General features: G+C 41.0%; 1 protein-coding gene across 4 annotated transcripts in view; it reads right to left on the bottom strand.

Annotated features, from left to right (window-relative positions):
* Positions 1–26,751, bottom strand: part of PTPRR (protein tyrosine phosphatase receptor type R) — a 195,092-nt gene that overhangs the window by 5,830 nt on the left and 162,511 nt on the right. For all 4 annotated transcript variants that reach the window (XM_048835783.2, XM_075124360.1, XM_048835787.2 and 1 more), the window contains 5 exons: positions 20,977–21,061; positions 12,912–12,991; positions 10,663–10,800; positions 4,792–4,902; positions 2,736–2,893 (listed from right to left, as the gene is read on the bottom strand). In XM_048835783.2, the coding sequence (XP_048691740.1) occupies positions 2,736–2,893; positions 4,792–4,902; positions 10,663–10,800; positions 12,912–12,991; positions 20,977–21,061 (572 nt within the window). The remainder of the gene's footprint in view (positions 1–2,735; positions 2,894–4,791; positions 4,903–10,662; positions 10,801–12,911; positions 12,992–20,976; positions 21,062–26,751) is intronic.

Below are 26,751 nucleotides of genomic sequence, written 5' to 3'. Positions count from 1 at the left end.
ACTCACTCCTGTAATAGACCCTGTAACCTTTGGCTGAGTCACTGACATCCTCAAATCTTAACTTAAAGATGTCAAGTTACAGAAAATCTGTTACTTGCCCTATATCCCCCTCACAAAATATCAGGGCAATTTTGTGATCTACTTACATAGGTATTTTTAAGACACCTATCACTGCACCCCTGTGGCAGTACAGTATGATGTTCTGTATTGCTGTATTGTGTTTGTTTGTTTGTTTGGGCTCCAATACCATAGAGTAGTGTTCATTGCCTTTTGGGAATAATAATTTCAAGGCTTAAATTCTCAGAGACGACTTCCCAGAGCCCTCCATACTCCTCCCACTTAGGGCTCTAGGCTTCAGCTGCAGGACGGGAGTCTCAGGGACTCCAGCCCCACGGGGTGGGAGGCGCCGGGGTTGGGGGCTTCTGTACTGGTTGTAAAGGCAGTGAATGCAGCATTTTTCAGCACCCAAACTGTCAGTGTCAGATTCATCACCATGTAACCCAGGCAGTTCCTGCACTTTATATATTAATTTGTTGCTTCTTCTGGGGGCAGAGGATATCTTTTGTGTAATTTGTGTATTGCACATTATGGGCCAGCTGCTCAGTTGGCATAAATTAGCATAGTTTCATTGACTTAAATGGAGCTAAATCAGTTTATGCCAGCTGAGAATCTAGCCCTATGCCTCTATTTTTTCCTTATTTGGTCAATAAAACAAATCTCTTACTTTGTATTTGAAGACTGTTCATTCAAATATACATTCGGTCCAAGACCACCTAGAGGCCAAAACACACTGGCTCATTTGGATGTACTATGCTACACATACAAAAGATGGTGTTTCAGTCATAGATTAGTATAAGATTTGGATGGGCACTTCAAATGACAGAGGAAACTTCTGTACCTTTAAAGTGCAATATTACTCTGAAAACTGGCTCTACAAAACAAATGCTCTTACTTAGTGGATCTGCTCCCTCTGTGTATTCAGAGTCACATCTGCTGATTTAAATGACAAAAATAAATATGTACTCATTTTTCTCCTCATAGCACTACAGACATAACTCTGCTGCTGGAGGGTGAGATGGATTATATTCTTTCTTACACATAATGCCCTGAATGGACATGCTATTGGAGCACATGGGACAGCAGCCAGCATTTGTAGGTTATTTTGTTCCATTTTACTTTTCAAATGTATTTTTTTCAATGTTGATAATAATTTAAAAACTTAAAAGATTTTTATAGCCTTTCTGCACCAGGTTGAGGGTCATGTTTTGTCCTCAGGTGAGCATTCAGTGCTGCCACTGAAATAAATGAGAGCTGCACATATGAATCCCAGGCAAACAGCCCCAAATTTGACAGTTCTGTGAGATCTGGACACCTCTATCCCATAAATCAGAAGATTAAAATGTGGGAAAGTATGTTGCTAGAAGAGGGAGTATGACACTGCCACTACAATGTCATGTTCATTTTATTAGGGACACAGTGATTTCAGACCCCCCTCCGAATGACACCAAGTTCCATTGTGCCACTCCGCATGAAAAAGCATTACTGTGCAAATGGGAACCTGGCAGTTCATTCATAGATTTGTGGATTGCTTAAGAAAACAAAACAAAACAAAATAGTAAAGAGAGATGGGCAACACTGGGGTGGTTATGGTTTTTGGAAAATCTCCTTGGATTTGGTTTGGCAAAATGAGGGGTTGTTCAAATCTCTGGATCGTATTTATCCAAATCCCAGAAATATGGAGCTAGTAGAGGTAGTTTGAGAAGAAAAGTTCTGGTTTTGACCTATGTCTAGCAAAAAGTGCATTATAGCACCATGATTATAAGAGAAAACAGGCATGGAAATAATTTTTTTCTAGGTTGCCTCATCTCTTAACCCCTTTTCAAGTAATATAACAAATCTGAAATTTCCTACTACTATTTCATGATGTACAATTTTGTTCACTACAGTACACAGAGTAAAATGATAGATGATTAACAGAACTGACTGAATTCTGATGAGCAAAATGGGCAGCATTTGGCTCACTCTGATTTGTGGGGTAACACTATTTATGGTTTGTGAGTATTCAGCCAACTGCCAAGCAGTTGTGAAAATGTTCACAAACCCCAGAATGAACATGAATTTTTGTATTAATGTGTATTCATTTGAAAAATTTTACCTCAAGTTTGTGATTCATTATTCTCCCGTTTAAAAAGTTTCAGACAGCCAATCATGGGGCAGAACATGTGACTAATCACACAACATGAACAATGGACAACAAATAGCTAAAGTGAACAGTGAACAACATGGAACACAGACTGACAACTATTCCTCAGAACTGTCTTTCAAACACTTACCTAATTCATTAGCAGAGATCAGGATGGGTTCAGGAACAATTCACTACCAAAATATGGCTAAATTTCTAAAAAATAGCAACGCAAACTAACAGTTCAGCCAGAATTTAGTAAAAGCGTTGTGGAACTTTCTCTTAACCACTTCCAGGAAAGCCCTATTTGAATAGGAAAGGGCCTTGTGATCTGAGGCCCTTTTCTGTAGCCAGTGGTGTGGGAGCAATTTTTATAGTGGGGGTGCTGAAGGTGGAAACCATGTATTTGGGTTGTTATTACTACTTTAAGCCAGGCAGTGCGGCAGCACCCAATGCTCCCCTAGTTCCTGCACCTATGTCTGTAGCCCTACTATAAGAATTCCAAGCCATTGAGTTTTGCACTAATTCTTTTAAGAAAACTGTAGTAGATTACCTGCAGTGCACAATTACAGGCCCTCTGCCAGCTGATGCCATCCTGTCCTCTTCCACGTCCAGCATAAGCTGCAAAAGAGGTTGAGCACTGTCTGGGGTTTTGTGGTCCGGCCAGGATGTGTACCAATAGTGTTTCACATTTTGGGACTGACTCCCTTGCTGGAAATAATGTAAAGATATCACTTATACACTTTTCAGAGTAACAATTTTGCAATTAATTTTATTTCTCTCAATATGATAAGCTTTGGACACATGCATGTATGACGGCAGAATTTGGCCCATTTACATACATTATCAAACCAAATACTGGTGATTATTTGGGGAACCCAACAGCTGATAAATTGCATATCTTGATATGGTGAAACAAGATACTCAGGCCCAGATTCTCTTCTGCTCCTATTTACACCAGATGACTAGGGTCACCATGGGTCCTTATTATCAGCTGGGGATTGCCAGAGTGTAATGCACTCTGGCCAGACCTTCTCTCTGCCCTCTGCACTGTGGGATGTGAACAGAGGGGCTGGCATAGAAGGAGGAGTGTAGCAATGGGAGTGGAGTAAAGCCAGAGAATATGACCTTTAAATTGTATTCAAATTCATGAAATTGCTTAATTTGTCCACTATCTGCTAAAAGACCTTATCATAAGTATTGAAGCAGGTTTTACATGAGAACTACAATATCCTAGGTATATGAACACAGGAACTATCTTATTGGCTCAGACTAGTAGCCCATCTTGTCCACCATTCTGTTTCTGAGGCCTGGTCTACACTGGGGGGGAAGGGGAGGTCGATCTAAATTACTCAACTTCCGCTATGTTAATAACATAGCTGAAGTCGACGTACTTAGATCTACTCACCGTGGTGTCTTCACTGCATCAGGTGGACTGCTGACACTCCCCTGTCAACTCCACCTACACTTCTTGCTCCGGTGGAGTACCGGAGTCGACGGGAGAGCGCTCGGCGGTCGATTTATCACGTCTTCACTAGACGCAATAAATCAACCCCCACTAGATCGATTGCTCTGGAGGTAAGTGCAGACATGCCCTAAGAGTGGCTACTACCAGATTCTTCAGAAGCAGATGAAGGAACCTTATTGTGGACACTTATGGAATAAGTTGCTCATAGGAGAGTTTCTTCCTAACTTCAGACAGGCTTATGCCCTGAAGCACCAAGTTTAGATCGCTTATATTTTTATCTTATCTAATGAACTGTGGGTGTTCTCATCATCCATATAAATATCTAATCCTTCTCTGAATCCTGTTAATTCTGGGGCCCCAACTCTCACTTAAACTCTCCCTTTACATTGCTCTTAGGGTTGCCAGGTGTCCAGTTTTTGACTGGAAAGTCCAGTCAAAAGGGGGACCTGGCAGTGTCCAGTCAGTTGTACTGACTGGACACCAAAACCCCAGTTCTGCAGGGCAGGGGTGCCGGGTCATTAAACCGCACCAGCCCCTGCTCAGATGGGGCCGCCTCCTACCTGCAGGCATGCTCCTTGTCAGGCTGCAGTAGCTCCTGTCCCAGCCCCAAGCAGAGAAAGCCCAGCTGGGGGTGCGGGGTGGGAGGTGGAGACGATCCAGCTAGCAACAGGAGGAAGGGGGAAGAGGAGTGAGTGTTGGGGGCGGGGCCTTGAGGAAGAGGTGGGGTAGGGTGGGGCCTCGAGTGAAGTGGCAGGGAAGGGGCAAGGCCTCAAGGGAAGAGGCAGAGAAGGGGTGAATCTCAAGGGTCCAGATACCAGCAATTAGAAAGGTGACAACCCTAATTGCTCTGACAGTGTAAAGGGGCCTTAAAGTGAGTGTAACTTAAGTGAGTATAACTTTAAGGCCCCTTTACACTGCCAGAGTGATGTAAAATGGTCTTAGTATAAATGCTTCAGGTCCTAGGTCTCAATTATACCTTGTGGCAGTGAGTCCCATAGGTTAGTTATGAATAGTGGAAAAATGTGCCCTTTTTCAGTTTTAAATGTATTGCCGTTCAATTTCATTGAACATTCAACAGTGAAGTATTACGGATATTGGAAGGACATTTCCCCATAACAGCTTCCCCATAATAGATCATTACCTTTAATGTAAGGTTGCGGACAGTATAGTTCTCACACTCTTGCACATTGTTAACGAGGACTTCAACTTTCCCATAGATCCCTCTCTTTTCTGGCCAATAGAGCACACATTTCTGAAAAGGAAACATCAGTGTGAATCCAGATACTAATTACTTGATGCATGGGCGGGCGGGTGAAGCTCCCCCTTGGGGAGGCGATCCCCCTGCCCGCCTCTTGTGGCCAAGCCCCCGCCCTCACACACTGCTCTCAGTCCCTCCCCCCCACCATGGCCCTGACCAGGGCAGGGGGCTGAGCTTGGCCCCTCTCCCTGTCATGGCCCCGGGGTGGGGGGGAGCTCTGAGAGCTCAATTGCGGTCACAGGTGGTGGGGGAGCTGAGAGCTCAGCGCCAGCCAGGGTCGAGCTCTCAGCCTTGGCTGGGACTACGGCAGAGCTCTAGGCCCTGGCTGGAGCCCCGAGCCCCTCCCCCATCCTGCCCCTTCTGCCTGCAGCTTTGTCCATGGCCCCACCCCATTCCACCCCTTCCCCTGTGGTCCCACCCTATTCCACACATGGCCCCGGCCCCATTCTGCCCCTACTCCACATCTTTCCCCCCTGGAGCTCCGCCCACCCCCTGCTCGCTCCTCCTCCCCCCCTACCCTGAGACCGGAAAAGCTCTGTGCCCCTGCTGTAGCTCCGGAGCTGCGGTGGTGAGTGAGAGTTCCTCCACCCCGGGGAACATGGCTGGGGAGATTTTTCAGGGGGCCCCAAATCTGCCATGCCTCCCCCCCCCCCGCAGCATGAGGTTTGGAGAGGCTTAGTCTCCTCTGGCCTCCATTATATGCTGCCTATGATTTGATGATACTGATATCAGATTCTTATCAGAACAGTATCTGTCTGAAAATCACATATTGAAGCAATCAAGGTGATATTCACATATTGTGAATGTCAGAAACATTTATGAGTAACAGATTGCAGGTGTCCTGATGAATGTTTTAGGGTCTAATTGTTAGAATATGCTGAGCAGCCACAAATCCAGTTGAAGCATCTGTGTAAATCAGGCCCAACCTGTCTCACGTTGGGCATCCAAAAACAGAAGTATCCAAAATCAGAGGCTACTTTTGAAAACTAGCCTTTAAAATCTTAATCCATTATACTGAACACTTTGAATAGTATTTGATGCTTAAAAATTCAACTAAGTTTGACTGAAGAAAAATATTTTGAACAAAAGATAAATTCAAAATCCAAGTTGGATTTTTGCAGGTACATTTTTATAAATGTACAGAGTGAAATCCTGAAGCCATTACTTAGTTTCTCTTCAGGCAAAAGACCTAAATGGAACTTTTGCCTCTGTGAGGACTGAAACTGAGTAAAGGACTCAGAATTTCTCCCACTCCCACATAAGAATTGTATCCCTATTTACTATCTAGGGCCCTGATGCATCAAAGCACCTAAACACAGACTTAAATCCATGCTTAAGCCCTTTGATAAACTGAAGGCTAAGAAAGAAGTGTCTATTCAATTTCTGAGCTGCAATGAAGATAAAATTCTCTTACCTAAAATACTTGAGTAAACCTATAAATATAGAGCATTCTTATTGAACTAGTAAAGTGATATACTCTTCCAGAAGGTTTCAGAGTAGCAGCTGTGTTAGTCTGTATCCGCAAAAAGAAAAGGAGGACTTGTGGCACCTTAGAGACTAACCAATTTATTTGAGCATAAGCTTTCATGAGCTACAGCGTACTTTGCAAGCATCCATTCAACGGCAGATGTAGAAACAGAGAGTACTACGAAATCAAACTCTCAGGTGGAATACCATGTTTACCTGCAGCATAGCTACTATTCATTTCAAATACAGATCACATAAAACTTACAAAAAACACTGAGTAACCAATACACAGAAAAAAACCCTTAACCGTAAAACAAACTATCCTACACCCATAGAAGCCCACATGAGGGACTTTTTCTACTGTCACCAGCAACTCCTGATTCAAAGAACAACGTATATTCAGATAGCTGCTACTTAACAGCCCCCATTGCACAGCAAAACAAAATCATTGCTTTAATGTCATTCATTACCAGACACCACAATTTCTAGTATATACTGCTAAAACTGGGGAAAAAATCAGTATAGTTCAGGTTAAACATTACAGTGAAATGCAAGACTTGACCATCAGGCAAGATCTTTACATTTCTGGTGTACCTTATCACTCAATAGCTCATTGAGCTGAATGGAAACACTCTGGAGCATAAACGTTCTTCTACAAAGAAATGCTCATTACCTTAATAATGTGAGATGTGTGGAAGACACATTTTTTGTAACTGAAATTGCACTGACCAATTTGACTGGTTTCATTCAAAGAAGAGTCATCAGTTGCACTGTAAGACTTGCAGAGCTACCATACCTCTTAAACGCTGTCTCTCTGAAGATACCAAGAATGGCAAGAAAACACCCTAATAAATTTATAAGAAAAAAGCATTCAAAAGTTCAGCAGCCACACCATGTGACATATGGCCACTATCAACTATGTGATCTGAAAGGCATGCCCCTCCCTGGGAGTTTAGTTTTCATTGTTAACATGGGAAATGAAAAGTCTAAATGTGCAGTTGCACCCTGACAATCAACAATGGTGCAGTCAGCTTCTGAACCTTCTTGATAAATGAGAATACTGTGTGCTGCTCTCCAAAGACTTCAGAACCTCCTTAAGTGTTTTTCTTGACTCTTTACCAGCACAGTAATTGGCAGCTTGCACTGTGTGGACAATGCAATCGGATTGTTAATTAAAACAATCCTCAGTTAATATCTCATCTACATTTAGTAAAATACAATAGCTTAATTTTAACAGTCTCCATGGTGGTTTTGAAAATACCATGGCGATAACAAAAAAAACAGAGCTAGACTCAAGTGGTTCAGGCACTTCCAAAAAGTCAGATACCAGGGAAATGATCATATTTTGGAATGTATTGCAACAAATGGATGATACATAAAACAAATGGGGACAGCGATTGTCTTCAGACAATCTTGCAGAAACTCCACAGGTATACAAATATGAAAGAAGGAAATTGCCCGATACCTACAATGTCACACGGCAAGAAAACTGGACCACAAGTTTTCATAGCACTCATCTTTTAGAACAGGTATTTTTGAAAGCTGTTCAAAAACCACCCACTGGGTCATTCAAACAACTTCATAATCTTATTTCCGTACTGAGAAAACTCTTAGTGTATTGGATACGGCGACTGTGTTTGTGTATGGGGAGAGAGAGGAGTTCCATGGTCCTTAACTGAGTTATAAAACCTTATGGAGCCCATCACTTCTCCTTGCGATATTGTATCTGCTCCTTGCCATTCATAGTGTGGCTCCTTGGCCTCTTTTTAATTTTCCTTTATAGGCGCTCACCTATTTAAATGCTTTCTAAACGAGTGGTCATCACATTCATAATTACAGGTGAGATTTTCAAAAGTGTCTGAGATCACTAGAAACACAAGTGCCATTGACTTCCCATGGGACTGGTGCTCCCAATTCTCTTAGGCACTTCTGAAAATCTCTCCCTATTTTCAGTCCACTCCTGCCGTACCTATACCGGGTGGGAGACGCTGAGCTTAAAAACTAGCTCTATACCTTTCCTCCTTTCCCCACCCCCTCACTCACAACCTTTATACATATTTCTGATAGCGGCTGCTTCTTAAAACCAACTTAAATTGTGATAAACACAAAAGGTGCAGCAAGTACATAATGAGTAATATGGGCCAAATTATCTGCTGAAATAACAGTACTGAAGTCAATGGTGGCATGATGACAGCAGAAAATGTCTCCCTATATTGTTAAGCGTGCCGATTCTGCCTCTGTCACTCATGTCAAGTAGCACCTTATGCCACAAGATGTCCCAGGGAGTGAGGTCACATGAGTAAGGCTGACAGAAACTGGCCCTAAGGAAGCATGGGTTGGCTGTACATGGTACGTAGTGCGGGGAAAAACAAACAGTTCTTAATAAAACCCCACATTTGTACTGTATATGCATAGCCTGGATCACCCACCACAAGCAGTAATGAAGACTCCTGAAAGCTTCTGAGCCCTGACTTTTCACAGCAGAAATGTTCATGTTCAGCATAATGTTATTCAGCACAGGAGGAATGGGGCCTGCATACAAGATTTGTGTATTGGAAGGCTGAAAGAGATGGGGGATGCTGCTTTTGAACATCTGTGTGTTTTATAAACAAACCTCCCTGAAAATGATGGGTATGCTCCAGAGAACAAAGGCGGCAAAAAATTACAATGCTATTTTGCCAGATAGCAGCTATTTTGTCTTCTTTGCAGGCAGTAAATATTTTACTAAAAAAGTTAACAGATTGTTTTCTTCTCAGTAGAAAGTAAAATCCCGAACAATTCAGCTTACAATCATCAGGCAGTTCTTAACATTTCTTCCCAGAGTTGTTCATTAGAATGTCAGAACAGTTCATGTAAACACAGACCTTCTCCAAGTAGCCTGGGAACACTAAAGATGTCTCACCCTCTTTTATTAGGAGGAAATTACCACTGTCAGTCCACAACAATGCTGATAAACACTAGTGTGGCAGGCCTGACCAATTCAGGTAAACACAGGGTTTCCTGATATGTTGGAAACCATTGGACATTTCTTTCAAGTCATTCTTCTCACACAGTGTTAGAAGTAAGTGTTTAAAAATTCAGTATTTCCTTCGTCAAACATTTGTTATTCTGTTACTGGGGCGAGTTTTCAAAAATATTCCATTAATGAAAGTTACCCAGACATTGGTTTGGCTGGTCTACAGTATCAAAATGGGGCCTCGTGTGAAAATATGTGGGATATTTACGGCACAGACCTATGTTATATAGCTTTCCTGTTTGATATGTTATAAACACTGTATGCTCAACTCCAAACTCTGAGAGAAAAAGGACCAGATTGGGGGGTACGTGTAGAAGGGAAGGTATAATCAGCCTTCTGCCCACCTGTAACCCCTCAACTAGAGACCAGGCACAATTAAAGGCCCTGCACTCTCAGGGTGAAATTCACTCCATACAGAAGGCCTGTGCACCATTTATGTCTCATTTAAGCTTTTAAAATAGGATTAAATAGGACTTAAGTGATGCATACACTTTGCGCTGGTCCTCTGCACAAAGGTGATTTTCACCCTCAGTGCCTTGGGCAGTTGATTTGTGTTCTTCCACCATAATGGAGAACCTGGCATCAATTTGTACAAGTATTAAATAAAGCTAATAAAATAGGTAGGTGGGAGTCCATCCAAAAGTCACAGAAAATATAACAGGCCTTATCTGGCCTTAGCAATTAATGAGCAATGGTCACATATTCTCCGTGTTAATGTAAGGAACTATATATTTCCATACTGGCTAGATATGACCCTACTATTGACTAAATGCTCCCAAAATGTATTTCTCAACATGAATTAGGTTGTTTTGTAAAACCTGGGATGGATTCTTTAGGAGTTGTCTTTGTTTGTTCCAAAGTGCAGGTCTGGAACATAGAGGTGAAATCTTCCTTGGACATTACAGCATCCAAATGAACAAAATATTCTATATATAATTAAAAGTAACAGGTAATGACCCCATATTTACAAGTGCTACCTAACTATATGTGGAGTGTTTCTCATAACTACCACCCCTCAGCCTCCATGAATATGCTGGGATATGCTTTATACATCTCTTGAGATTGCTATATAATGCTATATCTAATTATCTATCTTAGGTTTTTCTATAATGACCATCACCATAACATTTAAGAGCTGGTTATCTGCTGGTATCATATCTACTATGAGGTTCTTTCTACAAAGGATGTTATATACTGTGAGATGTATAGACAGTCTTATTTACAATACAACCACTGAAGTAATTTCTGGATGTAGCCAATTGATATCATACCTCATTTTTTTCTTTCAGCTTTGTGATCATAACAATGACAGGGCTATCTTCCTGCCAAACCATCTGCCAGAAATCATTCACGGTATTAATCATGGGACCCTGAGTTGCAATGAAGGACTTCTCCTTACCACCGTAGCCCTGGTTTAGAAACAGACACAGAAGTATTGATTTAAAGTCATGCATTGCACAGAGATCTTAGGTGAAAGTTCCAAAGAAAGAAATGGGAATCTAGACCACAAGATAAATTAAAACAGAAAGCCTGCATGACCTGGTACAGCTGGTCAAAAATTGTCCAGTGGAACAGTTTTTTGCTGGAAAATTCTAGTTTGATGTAACCAAAATATTCCACTGCAATGTGCTGGTTTTGTTGAAACTTCCCTGCCTGCCTGGTTTCCTGCCAGCCTGCCCAGCTCCCTGGTTTCCTGGACTGCCTGCTTGGCTGCCCAACTTGTCAAGCCCCTTGTTTGGTGGGCAGGTGGGCTTCCTGACTCCCTGATAGTTGGTTCTCCGTCTGCCCAACTTGTTGACTCCCTGCCTGGTAGCTGGGCTGCCTCTCTCTGCTTGGCTCCCTAGGTGGCTGGCTCCCTGGTTGCCTGATTCCCTGGCTGCCTAATTCCCAGACTGCTTGGTTACCTTGCTGGGCAAATGGCGAGCTGGCAAAGCAACCAGCTTCCCTGTTGTCCAGTGCCAAAATGGATTGTTCCATTTCACATGAAATTCCTCAATGTAAATATTTTGTGCTGATGCAGAATGAAACAAAATGAAACATTGACACTGCAGAATTTCCCACAAAATAGAAATTCCCTTTTCTGGCCAGCTCTACCTGTTAGTTAGTATTTCTGCTGTATTCAAAGGATGATATTGTTAGCAACAGGCCATAAAAAACAAATGAGAGTGAACAGAATAGAAATATGAAACTAAATAGTACCATGAAGATTTATGAAGGGAAAAGAGTTTTTGAATACATAAATCCTTACAGACTCAGAAGCTCCAATTTATACTTGCTAAGCAGAAAATGCCTCTGAGACCTTATATATGGGACATTCTGTCAGGATAGCACGAACCTTGAGACACACTGAAAATTATAAGCAAGCAAAGGAAAGAAGGAGTGAGTGGGGAAATGAATGAGTCATGTCTGTATTCATCTTTATCATGTGAAAAGGAAAACTTGTGAACTTGTACACTGAACTTGGGTCCAGCTCTAAAGAAGGAGTTCTTTTGAACCTTGCTGGCCAGCGAAGGCTGCAGCAACCTCAAAAAGGAATAAATTATTAAAGAATAAAATGATTGGCAGAGCCAGATATTGTAACTTTGTTTCTCTCTTCAGTGAAACCATTTCCACAACCACAGGGACAATGGAGCAATCCACTGACTTATCCATTACACAGAACAATGCAGCAGATCCTCAGCTGGTATAAATTATCATAGCTGTATTGAGTGATATGCCCCAACATCTCTTGTCAATGACAGGTGTGTCAGAATGTTCAGACAGTCGAGAATACTGAAGTGTCTAAGGTGCTTTACAATATACTGTAAATTCATGTGAAATTTAATTTACTCACTGTTACATTTTTTTAAAAATCATTGACAATGTTACCAGTGTCAGCAATATGAAACGCCATGGTACTTCATTCCCTGGAGGGAAGGAATACTTCACATGACTCAATACATGGCCTAATTTCTCTCGCTCATTTAAAAGCAGCATTGATGCTCTTTAAATGGAATCATTCTCCTTAACTATATTGATGTCTGTGATGCAAAGCCTTGACAGTACAGATGTAAAGTGAGAAGCGGGAGGGGATGGAGGGGGGGCCGGACACTATGTGTGTGTAGGTATATATATTTATGTATTGCTGTTTTAAAAAAGCAAAATGACTTCCTTTATGGAGTGGAGTGGAGTGAGGTTCTGAAACAACTTCTCATGAGAAGTAGTGGGGCCAAACAACCTAACTAGTTTTAAGATGGAACTTGATGCTAAGTTTATGAATGGGAGGTCCCTTCCAGAGCTATGTCCTATGTGACCATAGGTTAAATATGTACATAACTCTTGGGTGCTTTATTATAAACACCCCATCGGGACCACTTTATCTCACCAATAGTGAGAGAGGGGTAGGGTAGACTTTATCCTTATATCATACAAGGTGAAGTCGACAGAAATAAAAGGAGAGTGGAGCCCAAACGGAATCAACTATTCTGCTGGAAAACAGAATACTGTCTCAGGAGGACCCAAAGAATGTGTGTTTACTTACCCTAATGTAGTTAGCATTTATGTAGGTGCTCAAGGAGTCAGCTGCATTCTTTGGTTTCAAACACACTCTGCTTAGTGGATCTAAGAAGTCAGGAAAGATGGAAATTGAAAAGAAAATCACAAAGAGAAGATTTCTATTGAGAATCGCAGAAGTGAATCAAAGACTAGTTGGAGCAAAATAATCTACCAATGGTGCTGCATTTTGCATTTTTGGTGAAACTCACTCCTAGACATAGGGTTTACAAAAGGCCTCAACATCATGTAAGTCCCATTAACACCGGTGTTCTGAGGGCTTAAGTGAACCTTAAATCAGGCAAAGGCACTGTATTGATCCTTCTGCACAGAGTGAATTGTCTTTTTGTATAGAAGGAAGGTTCACTGTAACTCAACATACAAACATTTCATTTGAATAGGTGTCTTGTATCTGGAGAAATGTATAGCCAAACTAGAAGAATATTTTCCTTCAATTGCCTATTATTTTGGGGCAAATCCTATTCCCAGCCTCCTCCACGGCCTTTGAGGGTCCTAGCTGGACTGGGACAGAAGCAATTCTGTTGAGCACAGGGCTGATGGGATGCTAAGTCCCTATGTAGGGGATTTTAACTCTCTTGTGCATCATGGAGCTGTGCTCCTGGGGAATCTGTTCACCCTAGGGGGTTTGAACAGGGGCCAGAAGTTTCTCAGTTACATAGATCTACTCAACAGTCCTCTCCACAAAAAGACACAGCGAGGAGGGTGCATAGGAGCCCACACTGTAACTGCCTAGCAGCTACTACTTTACCCTCCTCCACTCATTTTCTGCAAAAATGTCATCCCTTCAACAAAATAAAACGGAAACCGTGTTCTCTCACATCTGGGGTGAAAAAAAGGAAACCTTTCTATGGCAGATTGCTTAGACAAATAAAATAAAAGTAGCAGCTGTTTGAAGTTACCATATCTACTCTGTTAGAAATAGTCCCTGGAGAGATGATTACTAGGCGGAGTCCAAGCGAGGTGTAAAAAGGTGTATGCATGTTGAATTGTGGAATCAGCATATGTATGTTATCTGTTGGTAACATCTAGTATTCTCACAGCATTGCATCTGGGGTTCTAGTCTATATTTTTGTCTAGAACAAAAGGGACAATGAGGGGAGTGATAGTTCAGTGGTTCATGCATTGGCCTGCTAAACCCAGGGTTGTGAGTTCAATCCTTGAGAGGGCCATTTAGGGATCTGGGGCAAAAATTGGGGATTGGTCCTGCTTTGAGCAGGGGGTTGGACTAGATGACCATCTGAGGTTCCCTCCAACCCTGATATTCTATGTACATTCTTTATGCTTAACTCCCACTGAAATTAACAAGAGTCCATTGCTTGGAGCCACAGCAGGGTTTAGGATCATGTTTTATAAAATATACTTCTCAGAACATGAAACTGCATTCATGTCCTTCAGTTCAGGCTACAGTACAAGCAGGAAGGCTTTCTCATTTTGTGTGCTCAGAGAGTAAAATGAACCCTAGTTAGCCTGGGTTAAAAATCTCTCTGTTTGCCTTCCCAAACCTCTTCACACAAGAGATTTTTTTTTCTTTCCCTTAACCACATGAGGACAGGAAACCTCTTATTCCTTTTCAGTACAGTGATTATTAGCCATTTCCACAAACGCCTTAGGCTACATGTCCTTGGAAAAACACCCACTTCCTTTAGCTTTCACAATGCTTATGATCCTGATGTAGCCTGACCTCTACCCTAAAAATGCTCTTAGAAGAAGACTCAACCTCCAGGCTGTTTAAATATTTTTCATGCTGAATTTCCCCAGATATTAATGGATCACTAAATATTTTATTAAGATCCTTTTTATGATTCCAATCAACTGAGTGACCACTATTTGAAAATCATAATGTTGCATACACTAGCAATCACTCCCAAATATTGACTGTTTAGAAAATGGATGTATGGTATCTATGCAACTTTGAAATGAGGAGACATTGTTTAAGGAGCAGTGGGCATTACTCTGTTATTCACAAGTGGGAGTAATTAAATTACCCATGTTAGTGATTTTTTGGACAAGAATGGTAAAGACTCAGGAAGGATCTGGTGTCAGGACAGCGGACATATCTTCCGGGGTGATTGTGATACTTAATTCATTAAAGTTTGTAAAACACTTTGAGATACAGAAGATGCTATGAAAGTGCTGAGTATTATAATTATGAATGTCTGGAGGTGGAAGTGGCATTTAAACAAAGGACCCCATCTTGTACTCTTTACGGAGGTAAAATTACCATTGCCTTCTTTCATGTTCCCCATACGGGAAGCTTCTACTTTCCCCATCTTTAAGGCATTACTAATATCCCATTTTTGTCATGAAGCATGCAAGCTTCAGAGGTCATATACCACTCTATATATGTCCTGGCTTGTATGCTCATTCCTCCCCTCCTCTATTTTTGTATGCCTTTAGACTGTAAGCCCTCTGGGTGTCAGGCTATATGATCATTTACAATATACTTCAAATGATTACTAATAATAAATCATTCATTAATATTGTCCCCAGTCCTGACTCCTATACTCAACAGATGTTCTGAAATGTGCAAAAGGCTGGTTTCACGATACTGATCTTTAGGAGCCAAAAAAGAGAAATTTGTTCACATATTTGCTTAATTCTGCAGACTCAGAAGTCTCACCAAACTTTGGATAGACATCTAACCTTTTAAGAGTCAGCTATCCCTAATTATTTGCCCTCTGTTTGCTCATGGAATTGATAAGTTTTGGTGGTAGCTGACATTATTTGGCTAATATTATAAGGTGGAATTTGAAAATATTGTATGAGTCATGGATCTTTATTCATACAGCAAATTTCATAATTGGCTCAAAATTCCAGTTGTATAAAACAACTGTAAACCATGCATATCACTTTCCAAACTACCAACATATTGCCCACTGGAAAAATATCTCATCGATTCAAGGTATGTAAATATATGCATGATTCAATTATATTCCACATGTAAAAGTGATCATTCCTACATGCTCAAAAATAATGCTAACCTCAAATGCATTTAGGTTTTATTTTGATACAACGTTAGGTTTGCCAGTTTTGGTTGGATGTATTCCTGGAGGTTTTATCACGACATAATCTTTAATTAAAGATTAATCTTTAATTCCTGGGGACTCCAGGACAATCCTGGAGGCTTGGTAACCCTAAATTGAACACTGCTTAAATATCAGGATATGGCTGACTGTACCCAGATGAATTTATTGATTCAGGTGAACATAAAAAACTGCCTTGATGCATCTGTGCTGAAACGTTTTTTCCTCCCACTAAAATAATTATGAATCTTTTAGAGCCTGTTCACAATCCTATTGATTTTAAAAGGGAGCAGTATCGGAGAAATAATGATAGAACACAATCAATGTCAGAATTGTAGGAAAAGCTCAAGGGAGACTGAGGATTTTCAGCTTCAAAAGAATTGTTTCATGGCATGCAGAGATGACCCATGCCTGATGATAGTGTGTGTGGGTGGGTGGGAGAGGGGGCAGAGTGAGGGAAGCTGGCTTCAGCAGTATTACTGAGCATGCTCAGTCCGTGTGAGAATGCTCAGTACAAGCCAAGCAGCAAATCTGGGGGTCACATGACCCCAGATGCCCTTCCCCATACATCACCTCTGATGGCATCTGCTTATAAACTGGCACAAGGAAGCACTTTGTTCACTTGATTTAAATTTAATTTTTTAAAAAATTATTGTCTTAAACTTGGGGATACTTTACTATACCATTGTAAAACTCCTAGCATTTTCTAGGCATCTTACAGTTGAATTCTAGTGTTTGTCTAGCAGCACTGAGAATTTTATTCTGCAATTGAAAATTCATTCCTTAAAAGAATTTTGGATCAGCTACAATGACAATTTTCTATTAAGAAATAAATTTCATTAGGTATTCATTACACTTTATATTAAAAAATAGGACAAAATAGTGTTTATTCATGCCAACCTGCCCCAACGCAGTCTGTCTCTTAACAGCTTGACAGAATTATTTCTTAGAAAATGAGAAACTTCTTAGCAGCACAAAGGGTAGAGTGCCAGACCATGGACATTTTCAGGAGAAAATTAATCATTTCAAACATCACTTGTCACTACAGGTGCCCTAGTTCAAGAGACGCACCCAGCGCTTGGAATGGAAAAGCTGACACAAGAGTACTAAGCAGTAGGTTGATATCATCTGAGCAGGAAACTGGGAAGGCTGTTCTATTAAACCATTCAAATAATTTCCAAACCCTTGGGGTCTGGGAGTGGAGCATTCGTGTATTTATCAGAATGTGCCTAGATCCCCAGAATATCTTCTGTAGAAGAGCACAAGGCATTTCTTTCGAATTAATACATGACTGATCTGTTATCCTCATTTTGTCTTGATTTCTGTAAAAGGCAATTACAAAATATCTGTCTGAGACTCTCGCTGCTGTGCAGTGCATGTCAACTAAAAGTGCATCCAGAAGTTAATGATACCTTTTCCAATTACAATGAAAGTGAAAATACAAAGGCATTATGATTCTTAAGCATCACTGACTGCTGCTACACTGTAGCTATGCAATTCAAATACAAACAAACTACAGTGTAATTTAATGCACTGTATCCACAGGGTGCATTCTGTGGGTGTATACACAATGGTAGCATCAGGAGATTTAACATTCAGAATTATATGAAGAGAGAATGCATTATTTTGTTAAGGGGTTGGCATATCAACAGATTGGAGGCACTGGATGAAATTCTGGCCCAAATGAAGTCAATGGGAGTTTCGTGTATATCCTGTTTATATTGGGCTAAATTCAGGGCCTAGTCTTCCAAACTTTCAATATGTAAGTTACACCAACTTAGACTCATTTACCAATGTGTAACTTCCATCCTGGCATACAGTACCTTTGTATGTGGCCCACTGACCATACTGGGTGAAATGCTGGTTCTTTTGAGGTTAATGAGGGTTTTGCTATTGACTTCAGGGGGCTCAGAATTTCACCAGTGTTTTGTTTCCAATAATATATCAGATCCCTGACAAAATAATACTTTTGATGGCCAACATCTTTCATTAATTTGCCTGCAAATCCCTTTTACAGTGTGATCAAACTATAATTCAGTTAGGTAAACAAAGAACATTCTTACCATTTAGAATGAGTGAAATGCATAGAATATACTTTGCTCAGGATTACTACACTGAGCAAAGTGTGTGACCACACATGACTGCAAGGACATTATTGCTAGAGCTGGTTGGAAAATAGAATATCAGTTTCATGGGAAATGTCAACATTTTGAATTTTGTTTTCGTTTTGAATCGTAACAAAAAGCTGGAATTTAGAAATTTCCCATGGGACAGAAATTCTTGTGGATTCTGATTCAGAACCATTGAAACATTTCATTTCAAACTGTTACATATAATTAAAAAGTATAATAAAATTAATGTAGTATAATAAAGAAGTCAAAATGAAATGAAATAAAATAAAAGCAAAACATTCTAACATCACAGAAATGAAATGAGAAAGTTAAAACAAGCCATTTTTCCTTTCTTCCAGCAAAAATTTCAGTGAAAATGATATGTTCCCACAAAATTATTCTATGTCAACGGAACTGTATTTTTGATGGAAAACTGTTCCATCAGAAAATGTTAACTAACTCAATTTACAATGAAGTAATTCTTACTGTTATGGGAAATGCATCACTTAGACCAATGAAAACACAGAAGCAATACAAGAAATTAACAACAATAAAGTTAACAGCAACTCTGAGATAGTAGTATAAAGGTAATTATCTGGCTAAAAGAGATGGATTCCAACAATGCTACAAACCAGTAGGAAAAGAAAAGGAGCAAGAGAAAGAGAACCATTATAAATGAATGTCTCCTCGAGAAGATTTGAGGGCACATTGGTTCATTTAGTCTGAATCACTCAACGTTAGACAGTAAAGGATTTGCAATAAGGTTCTCTGACTCATTCAGGGTACAGTCTTGCAGTTGCAGAACTTGACTAGACATAACTCAGTGGGCATTCTAAAGTCATAGAGTTTAAGGCCAGAAGGACCATTAGATCATCTAGTCTGGTCTCCTGTATATCACAAGCCATCAACACCACCCAGCACTCACACACTTACCCTACAGCTGAAATGAGACCAAAGTATTACAGCCCACAGGAGACTAGATTATTATGTGTCATGGGCAGAAAATAGGCGGGACCAAAATGCAACAGTGCCCGAGGTCCCCTCAAGGCCACAGTTCTGATGGTCCCTCACTGTAGATAGAATACAGATAAGTTATTTAAATTAGGGCTGTCAAGCAATTAAAAAGATTAATCGTGATTAATCATGCAATTAATTGTGCTGTTACACAATAATAGAATACCATTTATTTAAATATTTTCGGCTGTTTTCTACATTTTCAAATATATTGATTTCAATTACAATACTGAATACAAAGTGTACAGTGCTCACTTTATATGTATTTTTCATTACAAATATTTGCACTGTAAAAACAAAAGAAATAGTATTTTCAATTCTGCCATTGCAAGTACTGTAGTGCAATCTCTTTATCATGAAAGTTGAACTTACAAATGTAGAATTATGTACAAAAATAACTGCATTCAAAAACAAAACAATGTAAAACTGTAGCGCCTACAAGACCACTCAGTCCTACTTTTCGTTCAGCCAATTGCACAGACAAACAAGTTTGTTTACATTTACAGGAGACAATGCTGCCTGCTTCTTGTTTACAATGTCACCTGGGGAACAAGTGTTGGCATGGCACTACTGTAGCTGGCGTCACAAAATATTTACATGCCAGATGTGCTAAAGATTCAAATGTCCCTTTATGCTTCAACCTCCATGCATCCATGCTGATGACGGGTCCTGCTCGATAACAATCCAAAGCAGTGTAGACCAATGCATGTTCATTTTCATCATCTGAGTCAGATGCCACCACCAGACAGCTGATTTTCTTTTTTGGTGGTTCGGGTTCTGTAGTTTCCACATCAGAGTGTTGCACCTTTAAGATTTCTGAAAGCATGCTTCACACCTTGTCCCTCTCAGATTTTGGAAGGCACTTCAAATTCTTAAACCTTGGGTCGAGTGCTGTATCTATATTTAGAAATTTCTCATTGGTCTCTTCTTTGCGTTTTGTCAAATCTGCAGTGAAAGTGTTCTTAAAATGAACAACGTGTGTTGGGTCATCGTCCAAGACTGCTATAACATGAAATCTATGGCAGCAGGTAAAACAGAGCAGGAGACATACAGTTCTCCCCCAAGGAGTTCAGTCACAAATTTAATTCACAAATTATTTTTTTAATGAGCATCATCAGCATGGAAGCATGTCCTCTGGAATGGTGGCCAAAGCATGAAGGGGCATATGAATGTTTAGCATATGTGGCACGTAAATACTTTGCAATGCCAGCTACAAAAGTGCCATTGGAAGATCTGTTTTCACTTTTAGGTGACATTGTAAATAAGAAGCGGGCAGCATTATCTCCCATAAATGTAAACAAACTTGTTTGTCTTAGTGATTGGCTGAACAAGAAGTAGGACTGCGTGGATTTCTAGGCTCTAAAGTTTTACACTGTTTTGTTTTTGAGTGCAGTTAAGTAACAAAAAAAATCTACATTTGTAAGATGCACTTTCACGATAAAGAGAATGCACTACAGTATTTGCATGAGGTGAATTGAAATATACTATTTCTTTTATTGTTTTCATACTGCAAACATTTGTAATAAAAATAATAATATAAAGTGAGCACCGTACACTTTGTATTCTGTGTTGTAATTAAAATCAATATATTTGAAAATGTAGAAAAACATCCAAAAATGTTTAATACAGTTCAATTGGTATTCTATTGTTGAACAATGCAATTAAAGCTGTGATTAATTGTGATTTTTTTAAAAATCGTGATTAATATTTTTGAGTTAATCACATGAGTTAAATGTGATGAATCAACAGCCCTAATTCAAATATGTACAAAATGTCCACCATAAAAAAAAAAGACCAGCAGGCTTCCTACAAATCTATAAGCAGAGTTATATTAATAAAATGGGACTAAATTTCATACTAAAAAGCATTGTTTAAATACACTTACTTGGCAAAATTGTTTTATAACGGTTTTTAGTTCCATGACTTGGGATGGCAATTTCTTTGGGATCCACAAAATTCATTGGTATTTCCTATAGAAATAAATTAGATCAGATTGGTGTTTCTAAAGAAGTCATGCAGGAAATTATACTGGAAGGCCATCTGATGCTTCACAACTATCTGTTGACATCAAAGTATTAACAAAAAAACTGGCTCCCATCTCCAGCCTGTCAACACCCTTCCTTTAATAAACACAAGAGCTGCACATGGAAGTGTTGACTTCCGAGGAACAGTTTTGATGAATTATTAAAAGCAAAGGTTTTTATGAGGTTATAAAATAGGTTAAAGTACACAACAGTTTAAGAAGAAGGGCGTTGAAAATTTGCTAGGGTGGAAAAAAGCAAGAATTTACAAACTGTAGCTAATAACTATGCTGTGTGAGAATGCCCTCAAGATTCTTACACAGTAATGCTTAAGTTTCAGAGTAACAGCCGTGTTAGTCTGTATTCGCAAAAAGAAAAGGAGTACTTGTGGCACCTTAGAGACTAACCCATTTATTTGAGCATAAGCTTTCGTGAGCTACAGCTCACTTCATCGGATGCATACTGTGGAAACTGCAGAAGACATTATATACACAGAGCCCATGAAACAATACCTCCTCCCACCCCACTCTCCTGCTGGTAATAGCTTATCTAAAGTGATCACTCTCCTTACAATGTGTATGATAATCAAGTTGGGCCATTTCCAGCACAAATCCAGGTTTTCTCCTCCTCCCCCCACCCCACAAACTCACTCTCCTGCTGGTAATAGCCCATCCAAAGTGACCACTCTCTTTACAATGTGTATGATAATCAAGGTGGGCCATTTCCAGCACAAATCCAGGGTTTAACAAGAACGTCTGGGGAGGGGGATAGGAAAAAACAAGGGGAAATAGGTTACCTTGCATAATGACTTAGCCACTCCCAGTCTCTATTCAAGCCTAAGTTAATTGTATCCAATTTGCAAATGAATTCCAATTCAACAGTTTCTCGCTGGAGTCTGGATTTGAAGTTTTTATGTTGTAATATCACAACTTTCATGTCTGTAATCGCATTACCAGAGAGATTGAAGTGTTCTCCGACTGGTTTATGAATGTTATAATTCTTGACATCTGATTTGTGTCCATTTATTCTTCTACGTAGAGACTGTCCAGTTTGACCAATACACATGGCAGAGGGGCATTGCTGGCACATGATGGCATATATCACATTGGTGGATGTGCAGGGGAACGAGCCTCTGATAGTGTGGCTGATGTTATTAGGCCCTGTGATATTGTCCCCTGAATAGATATGATTATCATACACATTGTAAGGAGAGTGATCACTTTAGATAAGCTATTACCAGCAGGAGAATGGGGTCAGAGGAGGTATTTTTTCATGCTTTGTGTGTATATAAAAAGATCTTCTACACTTTCCACAGTATGCATCCGATGAAGTGAGCTGTAGCTCACGAAAGCTTATGCTCAAATAAATTGGTTAGTCTCTAAGGTGCCACAAGTACTCCTTTAGTAATGCTTAACATTCACATAAAACTTTTGATGTGTAGATTGCAAATCCCTTTACAAGGGTGGGTTAAGCACCTTATCCCCATTTTACAGACAGGGCAGCTAAGGCATAGATTTAAGTGACTTACCCAGTGACACGCAGTGAATTAGGGGACTGTCAATAACTGAACCCAAATCTCCTGCCTCCAAATCTGGTGCCCTAACCAGTGAACCATGCAGCCTCCTTTAGAAAATTCAAATGATTTCAATGTGAAACCATTAGCATTATTAGAGCGTCTCACACTTCCTTGCAGGCCGAGCTGTACAACCAAAGAAAGAGAGCAGAATATTAATCTGCTGCCTGTGAGTTGTATAGGCAGCAGCAGAGGGCAGCAGAGAGATTCCTCTGCCTGCTGTGCCAAACAGGCACACCGTAGGACTGATTTACTTCATGCTTCCAGTGCTGCAAATCAGGCTTTTCTGATTTTCACAACCATCAGTAAGGCTCAGCCCATTGATGCCCAGAACAGCCTCTGAAATTCTGGACTCTGTGCCCCATGCCACAACCCTTCAGGCCAAAGCTTACGTAAGTGCTAAGAAGGTGGCAGAATTGTCTCTTGCAAGAAGGGTAGTGGGAGGGGTAGGAACCCAGTCTCTGTCCCTGAACCGAAGTGCCCTGCCCCTCCTAGAGCACTGCTTATCTGAGGCTCTCAAAGTGCTTCCCACGCCTGAGGGAATTCACTCTCCCTCCCCATTGGGCCAACAGGAGCAAAGGAAAATAAGATTCATTACAGTCAGTTCTTGCTGCTGTGATTCCCTCCTGCTCCTCACTCTGTTCCTGACCTCCCCACCAGCCACGCTTGCAACCTTCATGTTAACGTTTACTCCCCCAGACACAAACTGCCACTGAATCCTTTCTGATCTCCATCCTTGCCTCTTCCCCACCTCTACCACTACACCTTGCTCCCTGCCCTGGTCATCTCTCTCCTTGGCTCCTGCAGCCTCCTCCTCACTGATATTGCTGCCTCTCCCCTTGTTCCCCCTCAGCCCAGACAAAGTGCAACTGCTAAAATCACATCCCTCGCCTGCTGCTCTGCTCATGTCACTCACTTCAAGTCCCTGCACCATCCTCCCTGTGCCTCCTGCATCAAGGGCAGCCTTCTCTTCACTTGCAAGTCCTACCCAACTTCACTCCCACCGCCTTCTTCTTTTGCTCCCCCATGCTCAGCCCCAGCCTCCTCCTCACCAACCCTTTACGCTGCCTTCCATGCCCCTTCTCCTTCTGCATGGAACAGTCTCTCCCATGCCCCGTATGTCACATGACCTCCTGCTCCTTCTTCACATCTCTCCCCAGAGCTCACTCCTCCTTACTGTGACCTTGTGAGATCCCTGCATACAGTCCCTGGTATACTCTGGAACTGAACTGTTCCAACGGGGTCTGGACTGGATTGTGAGCTCCTTGGGGCAGGGACTGTTTTCTATTATGTCACCTATAGCTTCCCTGGTGCAGTTCTGCACTGTTGGTACAAACATCTCTGGCACTTTGAAACTGAAAAAACACTTTATTGCTTAAGCAGGTAAAGTTGTACAGTCAACAAGAGAGAGCAGTGTATTTAGATGCTGCCTGTGATATGTGTAGTCAGGAGAGGCCGCAGAGAGATTCCTCAGCCTACTGCCCCAAATAGGCTCTATGGACCTGAGTAGTGGAAATCAAATCAAGGTTTTGCAGTTTTCAACAAAACCAACAGGATTCTGCCCATTGAGGCCTAGAACATCCCCGGAAATTTTGGAATTGGTCAGATGCAGCATTCAGAAGTTATCACATTATAGACAGACACAGAAATGCCATCAAGTTGAACATAGAGCTTTGCTTTTCTGGTGCAGTTGATCACTTGAGACCTATAAGCACTTACTATTGGTTGTGGGGTTTACTCAGTGGGACTACTCCCAGGGGTAAGTGTTTGTATGGAGGGCCAAGACCATAAACAGCTCTCTAAATTTATATGGTGCTCTACAAACATAGACATGGCACTTAATCTTTGTGCTTATCTGTAAAAGGCAAGAGAAAACAAAGGACTAAGAGTGTAAGTAAGAGATTATATTACGATAACATACCTGCTAACCCGTGCAACCCAAAATGCTTCAGATTTCAAATGAGCATTAAGAAAAGCAGTACTTGTGGCACCTTAGAGACTAACCAATTTATTTGAGCATAAGCTTTCGTGAGCTACAGCTCACTTCATCGGATGCATACTGTGGAAACTGCAGAAGACATTATATACACAGATACCATGAAACAATACCTCCTCCCACCCCACTCTCCTGCTGGTAATAGCTTATCTAAAGTGATCACTCTCCTTACAATGTGTATGATAATCAAGGTGGGCCATTTCCAGCACAAATCCAGGTTTTCTCATCCCCCCCACCTCCAAAAACCACACACACAAACTCACTCTCAGGCTGGTAATAGCTTATCCAAAGTGACCACTCTCCCTACAATGACAGGTTTCAGAGTAACAGCCCTGTCAGTCAGTATTCGCAAAAAGAAAAGGAGTACTTGTGGCCCCTTAGAGACTAGCCAATTTATTTGAGCATAAGCTTTTGTGAGCTACAGCTCACTTCATCTGATGCATACAGCACAAATCCAGGTTTTCTCACCCTCCGCCCCCCCAAACTCACTCTCCTGCTGGTAATAGCCCATCCAAAGTGACCACTCTCTTTACAATGTGCATGATAATCAAGGTGGGCCATTTCCAGCACAAATCCAGGTTTTCTCACCCCCCCCCCCCCCACACAAACTCACTCTCCTGCTGGTAATAGCACATTGTAGGGAGAGTGGTCACTTTGGATGGGCTATTACCAGCAGGAGAGTGAGTTTGTGGGGGGGCGGAGGGTGAGAAAACCTGGATTTGTGCTGGAAATGGCCCAACTTGATTATCATGCACATTGTAAGGAGAGTGATCACTTTAGATAAGCTATTACCAGCAGGAGAGTGGGGTGGGAGGAGGTATTGTTTCATGGTCTCTGTGTATATAATGTCTTCTGCAGTTTCCACAGTATGCATCTGTCAAGGTTCCTCCCCCACTCTGAACTCTAGGGTACAGATGTGGGGACCTGCATGAAAAACCTCCTAAGCTTATCTTTACCAGCTTAGGTCAAAACTTCCCCAAGGTACAAAATATTCCACCCGTTGTCCTTGGACTGGCCGCTACCACCACCAAACTAATACTGGTTACTGGGGAAGAGCTGTTTGGACGCGTCCTTCCCCCTAAAATACTTCCCAAAACCTTGCACCCCACTTCCTGGACAAGGTTTGGTAAAAAGCCTCACCAATTTGCCTAGGTGACTACAGACCCAGACCCTTGGATCTTAAGAACAATGAACAATCCTCCCAACACTTGCACCCCCCCTTTCCTGGGAAATGTTGGATAAAAAGCCTCACCAATTTGCATAGGTGACCACAGACCCAAACCCTTGGATCTGAGAACAATGAAAAAGCATTCAGTTTCTTACAAGAAGACTTTTAATAAAAATAGAAATGAAGAAATCCCCCCTGTAAAATCAGGATGGTAGATATCTTACAGGGTAATTAGATTCAAAAACATAGAGAACCCCTCTAGGCAAAACCTTAAGTTACAAAAAAGATACACAGACAGAAATAGTTATTCTATTCAGCACAATTCTTTTCTCAGCCATTTAAAGAAATCATAATCTAACACATATCTAGCTAGATTACTTACTAAAAGTTCTAAGACTCCATTCCTGGTCTATCCCTGGCAGAAACCAGCATACAGACAGACACACAGACCCTTTGTTTCTCTCCCTCCTCCCAGCTTTTGAAAGTATCTTGTCTCCTCATTGGTCATTTTGGTCAGGTGCCAGCGAGGTTACCTTTAGCTTCTTAACCCTTTACAGGTGAGAGGAGCTTTCCCCTGGCCAGGAGGGATTTCAAAGGGGTTTACCCTTCCCTTTATATTTATGACAGCATCCGATGAAGTGAGCTGTAGCTCACGAAAGCTTATGCTCAAATAAATTGGTTAGTCTCTAAGGTGCCACAAGTACTCCTTTTCTTTTTGCGAATACAGACTAACACGGCTATTACTCTGAAATGAGCATTAATTTGCACACATTTGCATACTGTTGTGTTTGTTGCATTTGCTACCAGAAAATAAATGAATGAAAAATTCTTCAGCAGCTCTTGTTTTTATTGAATTCTCTATGGCACATTTCACTCATTCACATTCACTCTTCTCTTACCCA

This window comes from Caretta caretta, chromosome 1 (assembly GCF_965140235.1).
Source record: "Caretta caretta isolate rCarCar2 chromosome 1, rCarCar1.hap1, whole genome shotgun sequence".
NCBI classification, from domain to species: Eukaryota; Metazoa; Chordata; order Testudines; family Cheloniidae; genus Caretta; species Caretta caretta.
This window is presented reverse-complemented; position numbering and strand designations above follow the sequence as displayed.